We start from the raw sequence: 16,738 nt of genomic DNA on the forward strand, positions 1-16,738 counted from the left end.
ATTCTCAACCTGTGTCTTAATCTCACTTTACACTCAGTAGCAGAAGCCCAACCCCACCTCTCCTAGTGTAATGTGGTTCTTTACAGGAACCTATGCAGGCTATTAGTAGACATTTAGGACATCTGCAGCAGATGGAGATGCGGGGTGAGCAGAGAAGTTGAGGTGGTGAAAACACAAAAATAAAGTATGTATTTCTGTCATACTTCAAGTAAGATTAGACAGGTTTTTAGAGAATTTAATAAAATACCGGTAAAGAGGATACAGACACGTACAGATGTCATAGTTTGTGTTGTACACAGACACACACACACACACAAATGCACATGCACACTGACACACAAACACATACACAATGACAATGTTTATCAACACCAAACTACAGAGTTTACAGAATGTATGATGTTTCAAATAATCATTGAAAGACAGATTCCAACGAGCTTTTGGAGATCCTGTAAAATTCGAGTTAATTGGCTTTCCAAACATAGCTCTGCAAGACATTGGTTGCATGAAAGTCCTGATTATGTCGAGTTGAGAAAGGCAGCTTTATAATAGCTGGGGTATAAAAGTAACGTGTAATCAACAACACCAAAGGAAACAAAGTTGACATGAAGGCATTTGACAAGTGCTGAAAGGTCGTGCATTTACATATTTGGCAAAAAGAAAGTGACCGCGTGGGCCTGGGTTTGATACTGATGGGTATCACATTTGAATAACACCATCACACCCACACAAAGGGCAACAAACAAAAGGTAGGGTTAGAGATAAAGAGATATCTACTATGTGTATTTACAAAGCATTGTCTTCCTTTTTTGGCCCATAGTGTGTCCAGTAAACTACATGCTAAAATCATTGACGTCATTTCGTGATCATTAGATCACGATAGTTGCAACAAAAACAGAAAAAAAAGGTTTTCCTACTCTTGATTGAATTCAATGCACGGTCATTAAAACATCGAACTCAGATGTAAAGCATCACGCCCATCGATCTTTCGTACCGTTCTGAACCATCTATGCAGGGCTTGAATGGTTGAGTCACTACGCATGCTAGACTGATGCAGCTGAAGCTCTCTAAACAGCGTGTGTGGAAATTGGTACAGTTTCTCATCCCATGGGTCCACGCAGACCTCGAGCTGTCTGGGCGAGACTCCTCACAGAGCCATGGCGCTGTCTGTCCTATAGAAGTGTTTATCAAAGCCATTAAGCTAGTTAGAAAAATCCAGGGAAGAAAAAGTATCTGGAAAAAATGCAATAGAAAATGGAGGAGGGGGAAAGCAACCGAAATTGGAAACACGAGGAGCAATGGGTGCTTCGATCTCGAAAGGGTATAGGGCACATACAAAGAGAACATATGAGGAGGCATACGGGGGAAAATGAGGTGAAACTTAGAAGGTTAAAGTGTTCCTTCGTCCAGCAGTTTGTTGATTCCATGGCAGATCTTCCTGAGGTAGAGTCTGCACTCGTCTCTGTCCCCGTACAGCTCTGACAGGAACTGCCCGTTGGCGAAATGGTTAAAGACGTGGTCGATGCGCGCATGCGACCGCGCCGTCAGGTGCTGCTCGACCAGCGCGTGCAGCAGGTCCCTGCACTCTAGAAGCAGCTCAGAGAGAATATTCCGGTCAAAGGTATACTCGACCTCGTGGAAACTGACAGCGGTCATGGCCGCCTGGTTCATCTTTTTCTTGAAACGTTCGACAGTGTCGAGGTCGTCCGGGCTGAACTGATGATTGCGGTAGAGGATGCCAATCTTGAGGGCTATCTTGATGACGTCCTTGATGATTTTGTGGGCCTCCTTCTTGCTCTTGGTAAACTCCCGACTCGCCTTGTACAGCTCGTCCAGAATCTCACTGCTGGTGTCGTCCGTTAGCATGTTGGCCACAGCCATAGTCGCCATCTTGCTCAGGATCTTCTTCTGGGCCTGCAAGGCCAACGAGCGTGAGTTAAAACTCTCCTGACCTGGGAGAGAGAGAGAGAGAGAATCAGTCACAGGGTCACACATAGCTCACCGTCTGTGTTTAGACTTGTGAAGGAGAAGGATGACTCAGGTCCATCAATCTACACGAGAGGGTGGAGGCCGTTTTCCCTGGTCATGCTAGGCTGTCTCTGCTGTGGTCCTGCAACATGGTCTGGAGAGCTTCACCAAGCCTCAAACAGCTGTCTCCATGTCTTTACACCACGATAAGAACCCTTCTGGTTCTACTCCTCTCCCAAACATTTGGGTCATATATTTAAACAAACTTCTCAGAGTGTGGTGTTGCAGGCTGGGGAGGGACAGTGGGAGTGTGGTGGGTGACCTTGCAGAGCAGTGCCAGCAGCAAGCAGCAAGTAGGCATGTGAGTCTTTCCATGTGAGGAGTTGGTGGCCTAGCTGAGATCAAAGCCTCCCAGGGGTTCTTATTTAGGTGCCACCCAGCTACAGATTACATACCAGATAACTCCTATTATGATTAAAGCTGAGGGGGTGGGGGATCCTTATTTATCTTTTCCACATAAACTTTGCCTGCCCCCACGTATATATATATATATTTATATATATATACTAGTGCTGTCAGTTTAACGCGTTATTAACGGCGTTAACGCAAACCCAAATTAACGGCGTCAATTTATTTATCGCGCGATTAACGCTCTTTTTGGCCTAGCAAACTTTGTAGTTTTTTTTCACATGCTGTTGCAACAACTACCGAAGGTAGAAAAACTACAACACCACACCGGATCTAGCTAGACCGGAAACAAAACAACAGGCACGCCACACACTTGTTTGGCTTGCGATCCGGCTAAAGCGTAGTAGCAGAGCCCGTTTACGGATATGAGACATTCTCTGGTAGTAGGTTAACTTTAAGTTTTGAGTGGATGGCGAGCGCGAGACGCCGAAATGGATGCCAATAAGATTCTGAATGGAAAGTTTACTTTTAAAAATTTGCCAAATGGTTCCATTGACAAGACAAAAGTGATCTGTGTGTTTTGTCGTTGTAAAATGAGCTATCATTGCAGCACGTCCAGTCTGAAATACCACTTGATGGCCAAGCACACAGATGATGCAAATTCTCCGCCCCCTCGTCAAAGCCAGGCGATTGCAATGTTGTTTTCATTAACAAAAAATATTTGCACGAAGCAATCCGAACCACTTTTCCATGTTGATAAGAGCATTAAAATTTGAAAAAAAGAATGGGACAAAAAGAAATCAAGGGACATTTAGAATAGATAGAAATAGAAATGTGCGATTAATTGTGATTAATCGCGAGTTAACTATGACATTAATGCGATTAATCGCGATTAAATATTTTAATCGTTTGACAGCACTAATATATACATATATACAGAGAGAGAGAGAGAGAGAGAGAGAGGGGATGCCATGGAGTGAAAAGGAAAAGGACAGAAAAGAAGTGAGAGAGTTGGGGATGGGGGAGGGGGGAGGAGGGGGGGGAGGGAGGAGGAGGGGAGGGGGGGAGGGGGGGAGGAGGAGGGGAGGAGAGGGTTGGACTCTGTATGTACTTGTTCTTCATCTTTTTACCCAGGGTACCCCTGGAACTGACAGAAATCTACAAACTACCAGAGTCACACTCGGACTCCATATCGGAATTCTTTTTAAGCAACTTTTTTGTACTAGCATACTACTTCCTCTGTAAAATAAAGACAGGATCCTAAACTTGTAATCATGGTAGAGACCTTATCAAGTCTATGTGATGATAACAGGCACACGCTCGTACCCGTTCATAGGGTCATTTCATGTGAACTCGTTTAGCGTGAAGAGAAACGATGGCATTTCACATTCATGAAATTCTGCAATGACATTTTGTGTTCGTGACAAACCATGGCATTTCCAGTCTAATTAGGAAAACCAACTTGTTTGCTTGAATCAGTCTGTAAAAATAAAATACAAAAATAAATCTGTCTCCAAGATATATTTAGGATATAATACTGAATGGAAGCTGCAAAAAGGGACAGAATATGTAAACATGCACAGAATCATGTAAATCTTGGGTTTATTTGCATTCCTATTTGACTAGCCTGGCCAGGATATTTAGCTGTGCCCTTCATTTGATAAAGCTGTATCTGTCATCAAAAGCTGTTCCGGCCCAGTCTAATTTCCTGTGTTCTCTGAATCTACTCATTGTTCCAGCTGGTCAGTGATGCCCTGAGGGCCATTGGATGTCGTAGTTACCAGGATAGAATCTAAATCTGATAGCCGTATTAAACATGACTCATGATTGGGGTTTAATGTTTGGTTTTTGATAGCTGCTAGACTCACACATGCCCATACAAATACAAATAAAAGTGCCTTTTAGTCTTGTGGGATGAGTCAGAGGGTTGATCTCCGGTCCTGCCCTCAGTTTGTACCCTCTTTTCACACCCCGGACAAATAAAAGTAACAGAAGGAGAGAGAGGAGCAGGGACGGCCCAAGGCATAAGCGAACTAAGCGACTGCTTAGGTTCACCGTGGCCACCACTGGGCCCCCAAGAGCAGATTAAATTACAGTTTAATGTTTTCTTAAACATATATATATATTAACAACGCCAAGGGGCCCCCAAATCAATTCTGCTTAAGGCCCTGTGAAGACTTGGGGCGGCCCTGGAGAAGAGGACCTATGAAGAGTGTGTGACAGAGCGATGAAGGAGGAAATGGGAAAGGAAATCTTTCAGAAAGCTAAATTGTATTTTATAACCTTTGTTCATCTTCCCAATAACATATAAGTGGCTGGCCAACTGTCACCTGTTCCTAGGCTTCAATGATGCATATGTGAGAAGTCATGCTTCAAAGGTCAGATTAAATGACGGCAGATATGTCCCTGGGTTTATCTCAACTATTTAAAATTGTGACGCATATGATTATAAAGATAATCGGACAGTAATTCATGGAGATTGTGGGGAATTATAGTATTCAAAAATGTATAATTTGGGGGCAAAACATTTTCTGAGAAAATCCTGTTTACACAATGTTTATGTAGACTCCTAAAAATAGCTAAACTCTTGGGGCTTCATAATCTCTGTAGCCATTCCTTAGTAAGTACTAACACACACACACACACACACACACACACTTTATTTATTGTTAGGAATGATTGACAAGGCTGAACTGTGTCAGTTTAAGGATACAAATCGGACCTGTCATCATTGGAGACCGAGTTGTCAACCTGTGTTCTCACGATCTTATCACACGCACACACATTCACACAAATGACTGATTATCTGACACATGAGAACAACCTTTCACAAATCAAACTAATTGACTCAAGCTTGCCATACCTTGAGTTAGAGAGTCAGAGACTGAAACCAAAAACTTGAAACCGACTCGAATCGATGTATCAATCCATAAAGGTGATAGCATCAACTCAAAGTAGAAAATGAGAGTGGTGTTCACAGTTTGCCAGGGTCGACTGGCTGGTGACTAGACAGACTCTCTTTATTCCAATCCGAATGTTTTTAGAAAGCTGAGTCAACAGTTTTGGCTGTGTTGCATCAGGACACACATCCAGGGAAGGTGGAGCACATAGAGGCTGGTCATGAGCCGGAATGCAGAGGTGGGGTCCGGCGGGCATGAGGCTCAGCCGTGGTATGGAAGGCTTGTTTTGGTCTGGGTCCAAAGTAACCAGAGGATTTGTCCATTAGCAGAAACAGCAGCTAACACAAACTGGATTGCCCTTTCCTGGGCTGAACCCCCCAAGGCAGCGGCAGACATGCCTGATCAGCCGCAAGACTGCTTTTCCTGAGTGGCCAGGCTGTCTGGTGGAGACCATAGTCGATGTTTGTGTGGGTGTGTATTGTGTGCGTGTGTCTATGTGTATGTTATCCTGTTCGTAATTCAGACATGTTTAACAACTGGGCTCTGTAATACAGTAGGGTGTGTGTGTGTGTGTGAGAGAGAGAGAGTTTTCATCCTAGCTGTGGAATGCAAATCAGACAGTGTTGTCGGAGACTAGATCAGCTCGTCTCTGCTTTGACAATACTGCCTGGTACCTCAGCCAAGGCTTCCATGGCCCATCCTCTGGACAACTGTCCTCCTGACATTTCCATCCAGAGAAGGCCCTGCCTATGTGCACACAGCCTGGCTAACTGACATATCAGGTATCCCTCACCCCTAATCTCACACACACGCTAACAACAATGGCTGCCTGTTTTGAGTTGCCAGTAAAAATACACTGCTTTGTTTACATGTGCAGCATTCCAGCTCATTCTCACCCGTGGTAAAAACTGCCATCAACACATACACAGACGCACACACACACACACACACACACACACAGAGACGAGCAAACACACACACACCTACACAAACAAACACACGATGTGGAAGGAGCACCATCAGTGAAAGACAGGGTGTTGTGTGGGCTGCATGATGGCGTGACTGTGTGAAGGTCACAAGGCCCATCTTTGTGTCCGTGGTAACATCTGTTTGATGGCTCTAAGCCTGCCTCACCTTCATCACTGTGTGTGTGTGTGCGTGTTTGCATGTGTGTGTGTGTGTGTGTATCAGCGTAGGCCTGAAGCTGAATCTTAGTGTGCACAACAAAACTCATATGTCAGTTTTGAGTGGTTGGGTGAATGTGCGGGGTGTGTGTTTGCACGTGTGTGTGTGTATCAGTGTGGGTAGTATTGTGTGTCGGTGTGTGTGACTGCTGTAGCTAAAGACCTTTATTTACCATGCTATGCTCTGGATACAGCCTGTCGGGGCTTTGTGACCTGAACATGATTAGTGTAAACAACACAAGAGTAATGGCAGTCACTCTGGACACAAAGAAAAGAGATGTTGACATACACGTAATTCCCAGATCATGAGCATGACAGTAATAGTAGATTGCTGTAGAATTGAGTTGGTCCTCATTGCTGCTGTGCATCATTGCTTCTAGAACTGCCTCTACTCCTCTGGGAAAGCCTTGCAACAGACGCTGGAACATTGACGCAGAATTTGGTTCCATTCAGCCACAAGAGCATTATTGAGGCAAAACACTTAACCACTGTTAGACGATTAGGCATGACTTGCAGATGTAATAGAATTCCTCCTAATGGTGTTTGATGGGGTTGGGTTCAGCGATCTGTGCGGAAAGGTTTTTCTCCACCAAACTCTACAGGAGAGTTCTGTGTGAACCTTGCGTTGTTCATGGTGGCATTATCAAGCCAATTATCAATGTGGGCTGTTTCATCAATCACCCACACCAGTCACGACATTGCCCTTTCACAGAATTGTATCTCTGAAAATGTCATGTCCAAAAGGTTTTGCGAATAAAAAATGAATAGATGTTCTGATTTCTTAGCCAGTGATGGTTTGTCAGCTTGTTCTAAAGTTCTGCAGTGTCATCTCACTGTCTCTTGACTGTGTGAATAGGAAAACAATGTGTCAGTCATGCAGAGCCAGGAAAGGAGTTTCCATCTTGTCTGTTTTATGAGGTGTAAATCATCCCTGTGAGGCTCTACAAATGGTCGGCTGATGTGGTGGGTTGTTGATGTGATCTGATATCCATCTTAGGAGGTCTGGAGAGAGAGAGAGAGAGAGAGAGAGAGAGAGAGAGAGAGGAAAGAGAGAATAAGAGATAGAGAGAGGAGAGAGAGAGAGAGAGAGAGAGGAGAGAGAGGAGGAGAGAGAGAGAGAATAAGAGATAGAGAGAGAGAGCGAGAGAGAGAACCCGGGAAAGAGAGGAGAGAGCCAGAGAGAGAGAGAGAGAGAGAGAGAGAGAGAGAGAGGGAGGGAGAGAGAGAGAGAGAGAGAGAGAGAGAGAGAGAGAGAGATAAGAGATAGAGAGCGAGAGAGAGAGAGAGAGAGAGAATAAGAGAGAGAGAGAGCGAGAGAGAGAACCCGGGAAAGAGAGAGAGAGCCAGAGAGAGAGAGAGAGAGAGAGAGAGAGAGAGAGAGAAAGGAGCTGTGTACTTCTGGAACTGCACACAACTGGACCTGCATTCAGTATAGGTCTACTTCTCTCTTGCAGTATCACTTTCATACATCCACACTCAGGCACACATAGGCACACTCACACACCGCTCACACTCGCGCGCGCACATACACACATACACACACACACTCACACACACGCTCACACTTCACAGCTGCAGTAACATTGCCCAGTTGCTGGTATAAATGAAGACTTTGTCACGCCACATCAGTTTTCAGCAGAGACTTTTCACTCTCTCTCTCTCTCTCTCTCTCTCTCTCTCCTCTCTCTCTCTCCTCTCTCTCTCCTCTCTCTCTCTCTCTCTCCTCTCTCTCTCTCTCTCTCTCCTCTCTCTCTCTGTCTCTCTCTCTCTATCTCTCCTCTTCCCCAATTCGTCCTAATTTACTTTTGCTATTTCCCAGTATGCACCTGGGTCAGAAGGAATCCTTTACAGTAACCCAGTTGTTTTCATCGAAGACACATTTAGCCCCTCTGAAAAAGTTAAAATGTAACCTATTTTATGACTTTTATGTCCTCTTAAGTTAACCTTTTTATTAGCTCAAGTAAAAAATTGGCACAATTCTATTGTTGTCACAAATCATTACTGTGATTCTTTGAAAAATGAACACGTGATACTCAACCATGCGGTGTTGACCTGGGATCTGGTCTCTGAGTTTGGGCTGGGGGGGGGGAGGGGGGGAGGGGCTTAACAGGAGCAAGGGTTGAGCAGTCTTACTGTAAGAGCTGTGGTGAAGCACTTAGGAGCCACTCTTTCACTCTCCACTGGGAGAAAAAAGCATTTGCCTAAAAGCCAGATTAAAGTCCATGACATTCACTGTCTCTCAGCCTGTCCCTGTACCTGTCTTATACTCTGTCTCTCTCTTCCTTCTCTTCCGTTCTCTTCCGCCCTCCCTCTATTTCTGTCTCTCTCTCTCAACATCGCCCCATCTCTTCATCCACCTAGCCCTCTGGGACTGACAAAAATCAGACCGAGATTGAAGCTCAAATGGCTGTGTGTGCATGTGTGTGTGTGTGGCGAGCACATTCTATAACGGTCAGGTCTCTGTGGAGCTGAGATGAGGTGAGGAGGAGGGGTGAGATAGGGTGAGGAGGAGGGGGGACAGACGTGGGATTGACTGCTGTGTCAGCGGCCTGATGGCCTGCCAGGGTGAGACACAGACAGCCTGTCACACACCTGCTTACTCCCTGGCTTCTTTTCCACCTCAGGCCGCAACACAACCACAAAAAGTTACAGTCCAGCAACTTCGCTCGGGGTGGAAAAAGAACAACAAAGGTCACATGGCTGATAACGTGTCACTTTTGGCCCAGCGAGGGCTGGATGTCACGGTGGACAGACATGAGAACATGTACAATGTCTCTTTCCTCTCATCTGGGAGTTGATCTGAAAAACTGCTTCCATCGACCTCACCAGTTTAAACTCAACATCCATCAGTCTGTGGGGGATGGTTGAGGTTTGTATCCTGCTGCTTTGATATGACCAACGGGATCTTATATAATTGTGCTGTCTGGATGTCTCAGTGAAGGTGGGTTTGCCCTGGCTGGAAGTCAGCTTTAATAATGCAGGGCTTCTGTAATAATCTCACAGCGCTGCCTGTAACTGTAAACTATAATGACAGACTTTGTGTGTGTCTGTTAGTGTGTGTGTGTGTCCGTGTGTGCAAACTGCAATGACAGACTGTGTGTCTGTCTGTTAGTGTGTGTGTGTCTGTTAGTGTGTATGTGTGCAAACTGTAATGACAGACTTTGTGAAGGAGTCTAATAAAAACGGAGCAGTAAGAAATGCCCAGCCTTTGCTCTCTTTGGCCTGGCACCCAGACAACAAGCTCTCCTTTTTCCATATTTAAGGTCTCATTTCTCATGCCATGTCTCCACAGCCATGGAGGAAGGAAGAGAGAGAGCCAGAGAGAATAAGAGATAGAGAGAGCCAGAGAGAGAGAGAGAGAGAGAGAGAGAGAGAGTGAGAGAGAGAGAGAACCCGGGAAAGAGAGAGAGAGCCAGAGAGAATAAGAGATAGAGAAAGAGAGCGAGAGAGAGAGAGAACCCGGGAAAGAGAGAGACTGTAGTCACAAAGCGAGAAAGAGAGAGAGAGAAGGAGCTAGAGAGAGAGTAAGGGAGAGAGAGAGTTAGGGAGAGAGAGAGAGGAGGGAGGGAGAGAGAGAGAGAGTTAGGGAGAGAGAGCTAGAAAGAGAAAGAGAGTGATGATGGAAACAGAAGAGGCATGGAAAGAGTATTTTAGCTATTCATATCATGCCAGTTAATGACCATTACTGTAAGTTCGTTAGAATGGAAATGAATTGAGCTGAGTTCACTGACGGACAGATTGAAAGCTTTTGGCTTGCTCATCGGAAGTATTCCTTGAGAAGAGAAGACAGACATATAGCTGTTATGTTTGAATGCTGCTTGTTTCTAATTGAATTAGCCAAGCAGTGAGGCGGTGAAGGGAGCATATGGTACGGAAGATATGACTGGAAGAAGGAATTGGACGAGAGCAGATAGTTTTGAGATCTGCTTATTATTCTTGCTTCTTCTCCTTTTACTTGGTAACTTCCTACTTTCACACATTGGGAAGTCACACAGTCCACAGTTAGTCTCAATCCCGTCAGCATTGTCCATCTGTGAACTGGAGTTGTACACTTGAATCGAGTTCTGCCTGTGAGAGGAATGTGGAGGGTGTTTGAAAAGAGCCATTTTCTGGTGTCCGAGCCGTCTTTCCCTCAGCGCTCTGAAGGGACAGGCCTCCGCCAAGACTCAGCATGCTGTGGCATCACTTAGGAAGCCTTACACACACACACACGCACACACACACACACACACACACACACACAGCCTTGCTTAGCCAGCTCTCCCCAGAACTTCGGCCTCTTCATTTGTTTACTTCCTTTTCAGGTAAAAGGGAAGCTCAAAGAATCTAAAACAGAGTAGCTCACCACTCACAGTCACAGTTTCTGTGGCTCTGCATCAAAAGCATTTGCAGTCTACGTTAATGTAGTTCTAGTATAGTGACAAACTGTGTGTGTATGTGTGTATGTCCTTGAGATGGTTCATGGTCAAGGTTACAGTCCAGTGCCATTCTATCCCCAGGGTAAGAGCAGCTGCAAGTAACAACACAATGTGATATCAGGGAACACACACAAACACACACGCACATACACATCTACAAACACACTGTACACTGGTCTCTCTGTTACTGACATTGGGACACATGCACTCACTCAGGTAATATTTCTATACTATGATTAAGAGATAAATTACATGTAGTACTTTTTACCATTTGGAAAGATTATTTGTTTACACAGAGATAAAGAGGTACACAAACAGACACGCACTGTTACATTTAGTCATTTAGCAGACGCTCTTATCCAGAGCGACTTACAGTAAGTACAGAGACGTTCCCCCCGAGGCAAGTAGGGTGAAGCGCCTTGCAGAAGGACACAACATCACGGCACGGCACGGCGGGGAATGGCAGGGAATCGATTCGGCAACCTTCTGATTACTAGCCCGACTCCCTCACCGCTCAGCCATCTGACTCCCACATTCATGTTACATTCATGCAGACAACAGACATATGGGCACACATGCAGTGAAGCTGCAGCTGTATTGTGCTGTCCAGACCCGTCTCCTAGCCGACACGTGGCTCTTGGAGAGGCAGTCTTACACCCTCGACTCCACCAGACACATTCAAGGCCCAGTCAGTTCTGGTGGTCTAATTTCATGTTTTAGTAAAGGGTCTACCAAGGTCTAAAACTGTAAGTGGGGTAACTTTCAGTCCCAAATTGTTCTCCAAACACCACTAAATGCCTGACCTTTAAGTCAGTATTCCATACACACACACGCACACACACATACACACACACACACACACAAGTACACACTCACACCCTGGCATTCTGGTATTTACAACCCAAACTTGTCTTTACTGCCACAGGACAAAAAATAACTTTCTCCTGATTCGTCTTTTCCAGTCAGGAGCCCCCCCCCCCCCCCTTTTCTTGTCTTGAGCTCACAGATTTTCCATCTGCAGAGTGTGTGTGTGGTGTGTGTTGTGTTGTGTGTGGGTGAGTGTGTAGACAGTACGTGGTGAAGATGAATGCTGATAGCTGAGTCTACATCTGCAGGCCAGATAAGCAAAGAAGAGCAAGTGAGAGAGAGATAGAGAGAGAGAGCGAGAGATGGAGAGAGGGGGGGGGGAGGAAGGAGCTATGGTTCAGAGAGAAAAAGAAAAGGATCAATGAAGGTCTATGCATGCCTGTGTGTGTATGTGTGTAGTCATGTGTCTTAGTCATGTGCCCGTAGCCATTTCTCTACTGACAGGGCCGTTTTCACTTCTTTTGACTTTCGGTCACATGTCGATGGAGTGTCGATGGAGTGTTTCTGGTATGCTGGTCAAGCCCTCCAGATAATGACTTTCCCTGCTATGCCATGAGGACCCTGGCTGATTCTCCCAGATCCTGACGCTGGCTCATCTCTACCTCTCTGACACTGGGCCTTTCCGATTGTTTACTGTCAAACTACAAAACAAAGCCCTTCTGACTTCACACTTTTCCCAGGAATTACTGACAATGTGTTACAACCACAACATCATAGCCTCTTCCTCTTTTCTACGGTAAACAACATGCCCGCATGCTTTGCATGGGAAATGAATACAGAAATATGGAGAATTGCGATGGTCGCGATTGGGGCTTCAACCGATGTTTTCTATTCCTCCTGCTGGAAAAACAGAGAGGCTTCTGATACCGCTGTTGGCTTGAGGAGTTTCTCTGTGTGAAAGGGGATCTACTTTCTTCTTGTCCAAATGAACTGTGACCCCTTTCATGGGGGTCTCTCACAGGATGGAGAAGGCCGCTGTGTATAATACTTGTGTATGTGGAGGGGGAGGGGCTTTCTGTGGGAGTATCCTGAGATAAAAACACACGTACACACACACACACAGAGTGTATGGAGGTAGGCAAAAAAAAAACAGAATCACAATTTTTTCCTTTCCTGTCTCCCATCTCTGCCTCACTCGTAGTGAAGAGAAAGTAGCGGTATCACACTAAGGACTGTCTGTTTTCCTTTTCTTCAGTCCTGACACTTCCAAGGCTGACCCTTCCTCTACAAAGTATCACACTAAGCAGGGAGATCTTCCTAGTCCAGCTTTGACTGGATTAAAACTCCAGTGAGAAACAGTGAAGAGGGGGAGAGAGAGAGAGAGAGAGAGAGAGAGAGAGAGAGAGAGAGGGAGAGGGAGAGGGAGAGAGAACGCGTGCTAAAAGAGATGTTGCGATGTAGATGTAGTGATGTAGTTGTAGTGATGTAGATGTAGCGATGTAGATGTAGCGATGTAGATGTAGCGATGTAGATGTAGATGTAGTGATGTAGATGTAGCGATGTAGATGTAGCGATGTAGATGTAGTGATGTAGATGTAGTGATGTAGATGTAGCGATGTAGATGTAGTGATGTAGATGTAGTGATGTAGAGGTAGTGATGTAGATGTAGTGATGTAGATGTAGTGATGTAGATGTAGTAGTCTAAATGCCAAATCCAGTCAAAGCAACTTCCCAGCGGCAGCATGGGGGGGATAAACAAAGCTTATAGATAGTAAAGCCCAAACTGTCACACGCCAACAAACTGTGCAGGAGGGGGGAGGCGGTTCGACAACAGGATTTGTTTACACAACAACCACCTCCACCAAACAGTGAGAGGGCAAACCGAAGCTTTTAGTCCACAGATGAGCGGGCGAGACGTGTAAAGCTGTTTGATGGATAAGGACCTTGATCCATCTCACTGTGTCCACACACACAGCCTCCAATGAATAAGTATTCTTAATTCTTACTTACTGACTACCGACAGCCTCTGCTCTGCCGTCTGGTCCTAATGGATCAGAATAACCCTCTCCTTTGGTCACTCGTGGGAGACAGATGGACAGACAGATGGGCAGACAGACATAGGAACCGAGGGACAGAGGTAGAGTCCAAGTGAGAGACACTTGACTGCGTTGATGTCTGACTAATGTTACCTCGACCAGAACAATTACATCTCAGTCCCAAGACAGCTGTCAGTTAGTTAAAAGCAATGCCAGGTAGAAACACATGCAGGCATTGTGATAATAAATCCATACCTCTCTGAGATGGGAGGAATCACAAAGACCATGCAGGGTAGTACACCTTAGGTAGAGCTTTAGATCCAGGTTATTGTAATAAGCGTATAATAAGGCCCTCATAAGATGTGTATTGACTTTGTGTTAAGAAGACTACGTAAGTGTATAGGTGCCTAGTAATATGAGTAATGGTTAGGGTTATGGCTAGGGTTAGTGTTATTGCAAGATGAGAATACATTAGTAAATAGGTAATAATGCCCTTATAAGATTCTTATTAACATTGACAAGAGTTAATAACACTTATCAATTTACTAAGGCCTTATTACCTATTAACTAATATTCATGACAAGCACCTGAATCTAAAGGGTTGCCTACATCTCATACTGTAGCTTTACATGTGAGCATACTGTGGAGGAATACTAACTAGCAAAACGAAGGCAGGGTATCCAAAGACAAAACCATGGCACCATTTAACGTAATGAGTAGATGTTCCCATATGTTTTAGTGTTACTGGAAAAGTCTGGAAGACATTTAGTTCACACTCTGCAGACACAACGATGTGTGTTTGTGTGTGTGAGTATGTATGTGTGTGTAGAAACCTTTGGAATTTGATGTCTTTATGAAGTAAATCTTTATCCGAGGCTGTAATACCATAAAATCACCTTACCCCCCCCCCCCCTCCCCCCCCCAACACACACACAAACACACAGCGAGATATCCAGTAAACACAACCCCACACACAACCACAGACCTAGTAAACAGTGTATTTTTAAACATCGATCTTTCCCATGACAATGTTCCAAGGGAAAGAGAGACTGGAGGTTCTGGAGGGGTCTCCAGGGGCCCCAGGGGCTCCAGCGTCCCAGTACAAGTTAGATGTGTTGATGAGTTTGCCCCTTAACACGTGCTGGAGCTTGCCTGCTCCGTCATCCCGAGAGCCGGCTTAAAGTCTGACACAGTGGGAGGCAGCCAGTTGGCTTGTGGACATCAGAGGTCAGTTTCCTCACATACAAGAATACATAGCTAATCAGGTGCTGCCATTTGACCGGGCAGATTTAGGATCAGATTGGTTTAGCCTCCCACACAAAAACCTGTGAAGGAACAGTAAATAATCCAGCTCAGCATTTGATTGAGGAAGGTAAACCTTCCATGTCAAGGGAAGCTGTCTTACCTGGTGACAGTTCTCCCTCGCTCTGCTCTCCCGAGTCAGAATCCATCTTCCTCCGGCTGTGGCAACTCTTCGGTTTTCGGACTTTCTCTTCTCCCAGAGAAGCTACTGGTCTAGGTAACCAGAGAACCCTCTTTTCTGGGGAGACCTCTTTTCTTCTCTTCTCTTTCCTGGCAGAAAGAACTGAAACTTAAGGAGGAATGCTACTGGGCAACTGAGAGCCTGCCTGCTATTTGCTGAGCTGAGCTCCTTTTCCTCCTTTTTTTTTGCCCTCTCGGTCTCTTTCCCGTGCTCTCTTCTTTCCCTGACTCCCTCCCTCTCTGTGCCTGTGCCCACTCTCCTGTCTCCCCGTTCTTTTCCAACACTTTCCCCCTTTTTAGATTCCTCCCTCTCTCACTTGAAGTCCGTCCCTCCCTCTCTCCCTCCGTCCCTCTGTCCCTCCCTCCTCCCCTCCAGCAGCCTCTGGTTCCCTCCCACTCTCTTCTACTCTCTCTGCTGTCACACACACTCTGCACGCTCAAACTCTCTCTTTTCTCTCTCCGCTTTCCTTATCGCAGTTTCACACAAACTTTTTCATTCTCTCTCCCTTTTCTCATTCTCTCTTTCTCTCTCTCTCTTGCTCTGACTCTCTCTCTCTCTCTGCCTGTCTTTCTCTTGCTGTTTCAGTCCCTCTCTGCCTGTCTGACTCAGTGAGCCTGTGTTTCAGAGAGGAAAGGGACCGTTTTGAGCCAGCCACAGAAGCTCAACTCTCTCACCAGTGAAAAAAACTCTAATTTCTCTTATTGGTTGTTTGACAGAGAGCCTGTCTCTGGAGGGATTTGGTCTATCTGACTCATCACCACACAACTGACTGTCTGACTTGTTTGTCTGCCCGCATATCTGACTGTCAAATTGACAGTACATCCTCTTTTGCTGCCTGTCTGTCCCCCTATCAGCATTACCGTAACTGCCTGGTCACATGACCTGGATACTCATGGCTCTGTTTTGAAATATTTAGCATTTTTCTGCTTCCCATCAGAAACCCCGCGCAACCAACACATCGAAACAAGTCCGGCGTAACTAGAATGGAACAGTTTAACCGACTGACAAAGCACAGTGGTTGATATTGGGTGTGTGTAAGGACGAGATATCTTACAGTAATAGGTAGACCGGACAGAGGCACAACGATTAGAAAAGGGTTGGATCATGCCGCCAGTCCACAACAGAGTGGCTTGCATGAGTGAGGCACATGTCTCTCAGATGGCAATTATATATATTAGCTGAACAGTACAGATATAGTAACCACCAAAACGTGCCCTTAAACAGCACACATTACACGAATGATGCACAAGGGAAACGGTACACAGGTGATGCGGTCATAACTAAGTTTGGAGACTATTATCTACTTCCTCGCTCTCCAGAGGTTACACAAAGTGCATTCCTAGATCTATACGTGGCCTTCTAGGGACACACGGATCAACCTCTTCCTCACACAAGCTAGTGTATACAGAAAACCTGCATATCAGTGTGGGTAGGTGCAAGACAACAGTTGCCATGGCAGTATTTTGCAGGTGTTGAGCCGACTGGTGCTCAGCAGGATCATCGGGCAGCAGATGGCCCTTTCTTGCTCGCCCAG

At 45.5% G+C, this 16,738-nt stretch overlaps 1 protein-coding gene across 1 annotated transcript; it reads right to left on the minus strand.

The window, feature by feature from the left end:
- Positions 1–209: 209 nt before the first annotated feature.
- On the minus strand, positions 210–15,533 carry tnfaip8l3 (tumor necrosis factor, alpha-induced protein 8-like 3). Its single transcript, XM_047041834.1, has 2 exons — positions 15,127–15,533; positions 210–1,952 (listed from the first exon to the last, which is right to left on the minus strand). The coding sequence occupies exons 1-2, from the start codon at positions 15,170–15,172 to the stop codon at positions 1,390–1,392; spliced, it is 609 nt and encodes a 202-aa protein (XP_046897790.1). The 5' UTR covers positions 15,173–15,533; the 3' UTR covers positions 210–1,389.
- Positions 15,534–16,738: the final 1,205 nt, after the last annotated feature.

This window comes from Hypomesus transpacificus, chromosome 19 (assembly GCF_021917145.1).
Source record: "Hypomesus transpacificus isolate Combined female chromosome 19, fHypTra1, whole genome shotgun sequence".
Taxonomy (NCBI): domain Eukaryota; kingdom Metazoa; phylum Chordata; class Actinopteri; order Osmeriformes; family Osmeridae; genus Hypomesus; species Hypomesus transpacificus.